The sequence below is a fragment of the Palaemon carinicauda genome, chromosome 27, assembly GCF_036898095.1.
Source record: "Palaemon carinicauda isolate YSFRI2023 chromosome 27, ASM3689809v2, whole genome shotgun sequence".
NCBI lineage: Eukaryota > Metazoa > Arthropoda > Malacostraca > Decapoda > Palaemonidae > Palaemon > Palaemon carinicauda.
In genome coordinates this window covers 82787516-82797515 of record NC_090751.1, presented here as the reverse complement: position 1 = coordinate 82797515, position 10000 = coordinate 82787516, and the positions used below count along the sequence as shown (strand labels likewise).

General features: G+C 35.0%; 1 protein-coding gene across 4 annotated transcripts in view; it reads left to right on the top strand.

The window, feature by feature from the left end:
• Window positions 1-9877, top strand: part of LOC137620773 (G-protein coupled receptor GRL101-like) — a 131493-nt gene extending 121616 nt beyond the window's left edge. For all 4 annotated transcript variants that reach the window (XM_068351195.1, XM_068351197.1, XM_068351198.1 and 1 more), the window contains exons 21-26: window positions 4934-5132; window positions 5835-6033; window positions 6995-7234; window positions 7691-7914; window positions 8269-8434; window positions 9424-9877. In XM_068351195.1, the coding sequence (XP_068207296.1) occupies window positions 4934-5132; window positions 5835-6033; window positions 6995-7234; window positions 7691-7914; window positions 8269-8434; window positions 9424-9854 (1459 nt within the window). In that variant the 3' untranslated portion in view covers window positions 9855-9877. The remainder of the gene's footprint in view (window positions 1-4933; window positions 5133-5834; window positions 6034-6994; window positions 7235-7690; window positions 7915-8268; window positions 8435-9423) is intronic.
• The last annotated feature ends 123 nt before the right edge of the window (window positions 9878-10000 follow it).

Here is a 10000-nt window from a genome sequence, read left to right as displayed (position 1 = left end):
ATATACACATATACCAGGGGAGAGAGAAGGAGTGGCTGAAATTTACTGCAGTATTAAATCGAAAATAATTTGTCTTTATCGATTGTACTGGAATACTAGAATGTTGGATATTATATATATATATATATATATATATATATATATATATATATATATATATATATATATATATATATATATATATATACATATACAGTATATGTATATATACATATATTATATATATATATATATATATATATATATATATATATATATATATATATATATATATATATATACATATATCATATATATATATCTATATATATATATATATATATATATATATATATATATATATATATATATATTATGGTCCCGTGGTCTGGGAACCAAAATATATATAATATATATTATGGCTGGCAAGCTACACAACCTCTTGAGTTCCAAACTCACCTGATTGTTTTTAAATTAATCTGTTATATTCGAAAAATACCCGAACTCTGAGAAAATTAGACGGCAATATATAAAAATAGAAAATTAGACGGCAATACTTAATAACACTGAATATCCAAAGGTCTCTTAAGTACACTCATAATAAAACTACTTAATTATTATTAAAAACTATTCAGAACAACCTCTTACTTCGATTCTTTAACAGGGATACGATAGAGTACTGTAACAAACACTGGTGATCGAAATAATACACTCTTTACAAAAATAAATATATATTCTATAAAAAATATAACACTTTGAAAAAATTTACATAAAAAGAAAAAATAAATTACTTGAAATATCAAGTCAGAATAAAACCTTAGACATTATTACACTCTGAAAATTATATAATCTCTTGTTTCACTGGGAATTAAATTTTTCACAAATTCGTAGCCTTGATTAATAAAGAAAATAGATAACCTTTAACACTCTAAGGATTAAACTCAAAGAAATTGCATAAAGTAATTGATATACTTACAAGTTTTACCTCACACGAATTTGAAGCCAAAATAAATACACTTCACGTATCTTACATAAATTTCCCTTGGCCAGTTACAAAGATTTACACAATACCAGCACTCGCCACGACAAAATAAAATTACAATCACTTGCAAAGTTGTAGTAACGTTTTAACACACTACACATGATATATGTTAGGCACGAACTTAATCACTTTGGAGAGGACACACACTCGGGTTACTTGAGAGAGGGGATGTTGGCTCTTTCACAAGATAGGCTTGTTCTCTTCTGCCCTACGCATTCCTAGGGCACATGTATTGACTTAGTAATTTCTAGATTATTCTAGGTTAGGATTCTAGAAACTTGGGGCTGGCTCAGCAATACCAGAGTTACCAATGATTACCTATCAGGGGCCTATCAATGCACCAGCAAGACGACTCTCTCTCAGCTAGCTCCGCCCACCTTCGTCCTTAAACAATAAAAAAAAGATAGAGACTAAAGCTCGGGTTTTCGAGAACCTTCCAAAACACGTGGCAAATGTAAGAATTGCATATTTTCTCACAATCATGATGCAATACCTTAAGAAAACATAAGAAAATTACATAGTCCCTCGTTCATACCTCGTAGGATTATATAGCACTCTTAAACATATTACGTAAGACTTCGTAACAAATATGTGAAATAAAAAGTTAATTCTTAAATATAGTGTAAATTTAGTGTAGTACTTAGGTTCTCACACTGTTCTGTGAGCTTTTCAAAAGTGAGATTTTGGAAATATCAACGCTCCAAATCTCTCTTCTACGGTTTTCAACCTAGAAAAAAATTCTATATTTACATTAAAGGGTGTCACCTCAAGACTTTTCAAAGCTTCAATTAATGGCTCATCAAATGCTTCATAGAAGTGCGGCTCTATGCACCTCAACCATTTTTCTTTTAACAAAGTCTCCACATTAATTCATTCACAGGTATCTATGGCAACCATAATTGCGGCTATAAAACCTGTATCCCTTACTGCAGCATCAAATTGCATGTTATGCCTTGTACACACTATGCATCATGTATCAGCCTCGTGATGCAGTAGTGTTGTTGAGAAAAATTACTGGCTGCCAAATTGTACTGCAACACTGCTCACTTGTTTTCGCGTGCTAGCTCCCCAGTTATAGTTCACATTTCATTAGGAAATGATGAATGCCAATATAGCCATTGACGCTGGAGCTGAGCGGACGTCCTTCCATTTTGAATAGTGATGGAACACTGAGCAGACACATAAAATTGGGCAGCCCCATCAACACGTTGGTGATGCAGCTTCAAGTTCCTGGCAAACAAGTCGTTTTTCAACAGATTCATTCAACACTGCGTGCATCATGAATCATAGTATGTACGGGGCTTTAGGAGAGTGGTTCAACTTGCCCACATGTTGAATTTGCACATGTTGAATTTGACACAGCAGGTCATATCACACATCTGAACAAAGGGCAAAGTGGTGTGACCCAACTCTCTCAGGTAGAATTGGCCTAAATATTTATTACGGAGGCCTTGGTGTGGTCACTCACTTCAGTGCATCTCTTACCACAGCTGGTTGATATCCCATCTTGGATCAGACCACATCCTCAATGCAATGCTCCCATTTTTTTTTTTTTTTTTTTTTTTTTTTTCAGAATGGCCCATTCTTGTGTGGAGGCTGAAATAAGTTGTAAAGCTTCTGGAATATACCAAAGTAACGTGTAACATAGACTGATTGATTGTGTTCTCACAGTGAGAACACAATCAATCAATCTATAGCTTAACTCTGTCCTTTGCTCTTATCCCCCTTCTTACTGTCCCTACAATTCTTATTTGCTCTTCCTTCCTTCTTCCCCATACACAGTAGTCTCATGTTCCCTTCCCTCTGTTTTGCTTGCTCAATTTTATTAATTCCCAAGTTCATCATCTACTTTGTACTCATAGAAATTTAGTATTCATAATTTTGGTATAATTTTACTCGTGCACCAACAAGTTCGTAAAGTTGGGTGGCTTGTAAGGTTTTCGATGATTATTGCAATAACTAATTTCGACTATTAACATAATTTTAGTATTCTTAACATATGATTAACATCATCCAGATTTAATGAACCGAGCAAAGAATAATCTAAGCATCTTCTGGGAGTAAACATATGATTTTAAAACAGAAAAAAGAATCTAGAATTGTGGCGATGCTGAACGTTTGGTCTTGAGTCTACGCAAGTTAGACGGGCAAATCCTTATAGAGTTTACAGTTATAAACTCTTAATTTTATGAAGACACTCTTGCAAAATTAAATTAACATTGTAACGCCTATGAAAGAATTACAAGAATTTGTATCATTTGCTAAATGTTTCCTTTAGATTCAAATAGTTTCCCAGTTTAAAAGTTTTGCCTTTTTCTGTAACTATCACTAATCCATTTTCTTTTATATCAGTCCCTTGCAATCAGGAGCGGTAACCCGTATATTATTATTAAACAAGGAGGAAACCTATTCGTACGGGAAAGTCGAGTTGATAAAAAGTTGATTTTCTGAACAAAATTATTATGTTTGGAAAAAGATTGGCAAGACTTCTATACATAGACAGTATTCAAGTAATAACAGCTGAAACATATTTTTCGCCTAATAAGAGAAATGGCGAAGGTTCGCATGAAAAATGCAAAGAAAACTGTAAATCAATCTTTCTCACAAATAAAGATTCCACAGACTTCAAATTTCTTCAACCCTAAGAACACTGGATCTCTCATTTGATTAAATTGCCTTTCGTCAGATATTTCCATTACCTAAATTTCCCGTAATCTTGAATATCTCTCTCTCTCTCTCTCTCTCTCTCTCTCTCTCTCTCTCTCTCTCTCTCTCTCTCTCTCTCTCTCTCTCTCTCTCTCTCTCTCTCTCTCTCTCTCTCTCTCTCTATATATATATATATATATATATATATATATATATATATATATATATACATATATATTCATATATTTATATATGTATATATATATACATACATATATATATATATATATATATATATATATATATATATATATATACCAGCCACCCGTTGAGATACTACCACTAGAGAGTTATGGGCGTCCTTAAACTGGCCAGGCAATACTACATGGGATCCTTCTCTCTGGTTACGGATCACTTTCCCTTTGCCTACACAAATCGAATAGTCTGGCCTATTTTTTTACAGATTTTCCTCTGTCCTCATACACCTGACAACAGAGAGATTGCCAAACAATTCTTCTACGCCCAAGAGGCCACCTACTGCACTGTAATTGTTCAGTGGCTACTTTCCTCTTGGTAAGAGTAGAAGAGACTCTTTAGCTATGGTAAGCAGCTCTTCTAGGAGGACACTCCAAAATCAAACCATTGTTCTCTGGTCTTGGGTAGTCCCATAGCCTCTGTACCATAGTCTTCCACTGTCTTGGGTTAGAGTTCTCTTGCTTGAGGGTACACTTGGGGACACTATTCTACCTTATTTCTATTCTTCTTGTTTTGCTAAGTTTTTATAGCTTATAAAGGAAATATTTATTTTTTCATTTTTACTGTTCATAGAGTAGTCGTTTTCCTTATTTCCTTTCCTCACTGGGGCCCCTGGGCTTATAGCATCCTGCTTTTCAAACTAGAGTTGTAGCTTTGCAAGTAATAATAATAATAATAATAATAATAATAATAATAATAATAATAATAATAATAATAATAATAATAATAATAATAATAATAATAATAATAATAATAATATATGATTATAAAAACATTGACACAATAGATATCACGTGCGCTTAAACACCTTCATACTCACTGACAAAAAGCGTAGGCTACACAAGAACATTAAAATGGATTTCACCTCAAATTTAGCAGCCAGATTATACTGTTTCTGTTAGCCTCAAACGTTAGGATCCATATTGAGTGTCGCACCATATAACCTATCCATAGACAGATGCTTATTTATATTGCCTAATCCACTGACACTCGCCCTCTTCTGTTTTGCAGCATCACCGATGAGTGGCACTGGTGCTGTCTGGCTCCACAAGCGGCGACGTGTCTCCCGAAGGGAGACCAGTTCTCCTCCTGCGAGGATCTCATGTCCAACGTTGTCCTTCGAGTCTTCATCTGGATCCTGGGGCTCGTTGCTTTTATTGGCAATTCTATCGTCATTCTGTGGAGGATTCTTTACTCAAGCGGGAATAAGGTGCGTTTACTTCTTTGGAACGGTAAAGTCAATTTATTCGGACCTTACATCCACTGTATTACTTGAAAGGATAAGAAGGATTTATTTAAAAAAAAAGGCTTTCAATATAAGTAGGGTCGGGTACACATACACATGCAGACATAATGCATAATCTTATATATGTATATATATATATATATATATATATATATATATATATATATACATATATATATATATATATATATATATATATATATATATATATATATACATTTATATATATATATATATATATATATATATATATATATATATATATATATACATTTATATATATATATATATATATATATATATATATATATATAGATGTACTTATATACAATATATATATGTGTATATATATAAATTATACATATACATATGTATATTTATATAATTGTATGTACATATAATATACATACATACAAACATACATACACACACACACACATATATATATATATATATATATATATATATATATATATATATTGTATATGTGTGCTTGTGTATTAATCATTAATTGATCATATGATTAATTGGATGGTTAATAATTAACATTAACCATAAACAGAACTATTTATATGCAGTGCACCGATTCCCTCAAAACACAAAATACCATAACCTCTTTTTAACACCTCCGATACGACAGTAATGACCTCATCTTGTCTCTCCCAGATGCACTCCTTCCTCATAGTCAACCTGGGCATTGGCGACCTTCTGATGGGCGTCTACCTCCTCATCGTAGCAGCCGTGGACCTAAATTTCCGGGGAAACTACGCCGTGCACGCTAGGGAGTGGCGGGAATCCAGCCTATGTCAAGTTGCTGGATTCATCAGTACCTTCTCTTCAGAATTGTCGGTGTTTACCTTGACAGGTGGGGAATGTCTGAGTTAACAGTTTCTTTTACATATGAGGGAACAGGAAGAGAGCGGGCTCATTATTAACCTATAGAGAGTAGGATAAATTGATTTCTTGTTTAACATTCAGCGCTACTATGTCTGATATGGTTGAGTGCACTGTTCAAAGTTGCCATGAAAAAAAAAAAAAGAAAAAAAAAAAAAGGATATGTTCACGTTAAGAAGTGATGTTACGATCACCAACCCGTAGAAGGTAATAAAGTGGGGTAAACACAGGCTTTTATCAGTGAGATCGGTATTACTATATGGACATGAGTCGTGGTATAACAATGAAACAATATCCAATAGATTTCACAGATTTCAGAACAACCCCCTCAGAAAAATATTGAGAGTTAAATGGCAGGATAAGATTAGAAATGAAACTATAAGAGAGATTACTCGAGTGCCATATGCAGATGAGATCATGGTGACGGGTAGATGGACATGAATTGGCCAGGCTCGTCTCACTCCTCAAAAGAGATTAGTTCACCAAAAGTTTAGCTGGGCTTCACAAGGCACTAGAGGAGTTGGAAGACCCAGGCCTACATGGGTGGGGACTATGAAACGCAAAGTAGATGATGAATGGAGAAGTATTGATTTAAAAACTCAAGATAGAGATGACTAGCGATATCTAACCGAGGCCCTTTTCGTCCATAAGCGTAGGAGATGATGATGATGAGAGGGTAAAAATTACGATCGCCTGTATTGCTGACAATACGGCTGAGAACCGTATATTTTTCCAAAATATTTCCTATCAAAATTACGGTTTTTTTAATAGTGTAGAGAGTAGGATCAATTGATTTCTTGTAGAACATTCAGCACTACTATGTCTGATATGGTTAAGTAGGAGATAATTAGATGAATGACGAAAATAATACTTTTATCCCACACTCAAAATAATGATTGAATAATATTGATTTGGACATGTTTTTATCACAGTGATCACGGTCGACCGTCTCATGGTTATCAGATACCCCTTCGGGATTTACAATCTTAAAAGGGGCATTATCCCACTGGTTATGGCAGGTGTCTGGCTAGTCGTGGCTTTCTTCTCGGCCCTTCCGCTGGCTCCGATCCCATATTTCAACAACTTCTATGGAAGGTCCGGTGTCTGTCTGGCGCTGCACATCACAAACGAGAAGCCGAATGGATGGGAATACTCTGTCTTCATATTCTTAGGTAAGTGTTAATTTCAGGTCTGGAAAGTTAATGCAACTCATCTTAACGGTGAAACCTTGTTAAAACTATAGTTTATCATTTGATATGTTCCAGTATATCCTTGGTATTCATCTTCCTCAAGGTATTATATGTTAGGACTTCAACAAATACAACAGCAAATGCAGCTATTTCTAGGTCACTGCAGGATAAATGCCTCACACATGTCCTTACACATGTCTTGTGTTTACCCATTTTCATCCCCACGTTGGGCACTGCGGATTGGAGATGGTGGGAGACTTAGTCTGTTTGATAAAAGAAAACCATCCTGGCATGGGAAGTCTGACTAGTACAGCTTTGCTGATCATGGTAATACACAAGACATTTAGGTATCCCCCACTCAGAAAGGGATTTGGCCATAAGTGGCAGATCACACCACCAACCGACTTGTTGAACTTACAAATCAATATCTTCCTACAGTCTTAAACTTGATCAACTTCGCCGTCATTGCCGTCAGCTACGCCCTCATGTACTCCATGGCTCAGCAGACGCGGTTAGCCGTTCGAAAAGGCCCCGACACGCGTCAATCGGACGGCACAATGGCTACAAGGATGACCCTCATCGTTGCGACGGACGCTGCCTGCTGGCTCCCTATTATCTTCTTGGGAATAATGTCTCTCTGCGGAGTTTCAATACCTCCAAAGGTATGTGGATAAGTTACATTTAGTTTTCTGTACCTTCTGGGTGACAAAATACAATTAAGGGTGGCCCCATTTTTTTATTACATATAAAATATTACTTTTCCTCACTGGATTGCTTTTTTTGTTGGAGAATTAGGACTTGTAGTATTCTGCTTTTCAAACCATGGTTGTAGCTTGGCTACTAATGATAATATCATGGATACAACTGGTGTTTTCAACATGTTTTTCTGTAATGATAATAGTAATAACTATTCTAAAAGTATTATTACCTTCACTGAGGACAATCCTAGTTTCTTTTAAAGAATAGCTCGTATATCCAAATGACAATATCAAGTCTTCTTTCCCTCTTTCCTACAGGTATTTTCTTGGATAGCAGTGTTTGTTCTTCCAGTGAATTCTGCAGTGAATCCCATTCTCTATACGTTATCTACAGCACCCGTCAGGACTCGTATGGGATCCTGGAAGGAATTTGTGTCCTTCAGAGGAAGTCAAAGCTGGAGATCGACCTCTGGGAATTCAAAAGGTCAGTAGGCCTAATTCTTCTTCTAAATCTTAATTGCAACTTTATTTTAGATAAGATTTTGATTTTTATGTAGTAAAGGCAACCTATTTAATGAATTTATATATTCCTCTTGAACTATAAAGTACGTCTTATATACAAAAACACTGACTTCCTTCCTATATATAAAGAAGTTTACAGTAAACTATAGGTTATGTAAAAAGAAAGTTTTATTTAGTTCCCTTACTCGTACTTTTCTTGATACCAATTAAGGCTAACTATGCATGTCAGATAACTAATGAGGTTCATACATTTCAAATTAGTAATATGATTCGAAAGAGAATAACTATTTCCGTGTTTTAGTATAAAGTTGAATGTAAGATCAGTCGGGAATGACTCATAGGCTACCAATGATAACTATCAGAACCTAGATACATGTCTACTGTAGGCTCTAGAGCCTTTAAATATGTGGCCCCGAGACTACAATAAGCTCCCACGAGATTATTGAAGATATTAAGGCTTTCAAGAGGAAACAGTAAGCGAGCAATACGCATTGTGAAATGTTAAATGCTCCCGAATGAACATCATAAAACGACCGTGGAGGTCCTGTAGAGAGTAGGGTTCCCCTGCTGTACAGGACCAGGATGGCAGTCTTTAAAGTAAAATAAGGTACCATTTGTTGTGAAATCTACGATGCTTTAGAAATCATGAATGATCTTTATTCAATTTAAACAAATTAACGATGGACTAAAGTACATTCATAAAATGACTGCTTGAAAAAGCAGGATGGTATAAGCAAAAGGGCTCCAACAGGAGAAAAATAGTCCAGTGAAGAAAATGAATAATGAAATAAAAAACTACAAGAGAAGTAATGAACAATTGAAATACAATCATTTAAGAACAGAAGCAAACAGTAAAACATATCCTTCATATATAAACTATAAAAAGAGTCTTTAGTAATCCTTTTAACTAAGCAGTATAAACATTTCCTTTTCTGTTAATTCTCTCCATAGGAAGTCGAGCCACGTCCTTCAGAAACCGGATGACCAGCGAGGCTACAGAGGCTCCGAAACTAGCCGACACAGAGGTCCACTTCGTCCAATCGAAACACTCGGTTCGCGTCTACAGACCTGTACAGCACGAGCCTCCAGGCAAGTCTAACCTAAGCACCTTCAGCAGCCGCCGGAGCAGCAAGACCTTACTGAGGGTGACGGAAGTCAACGGGAAGAACGAGACCCACTCAGTAGGGGATAAGGAGAATTCCTCCGCGGAGGATTCGGAGAATTCGGACGAGCTGCAGGATAACCGGCGACTCCGGGGGGTAGACCACGACGTGTCCGAAGTCATTCCACTGAAGGATTTGAATCAATCCCTCCTTAATGATAAGACAAACTATAATAAATTTAACAATAGGAAGAATGCAATGGATCATCTTTATGATTAATATATATATATATATATATATATATATATATATATATATATATATATATATATACTATATATATATACAGTATATATATATATATATATATATATATATATATATATATATATATATATATATATATACAGTATATATATATATAT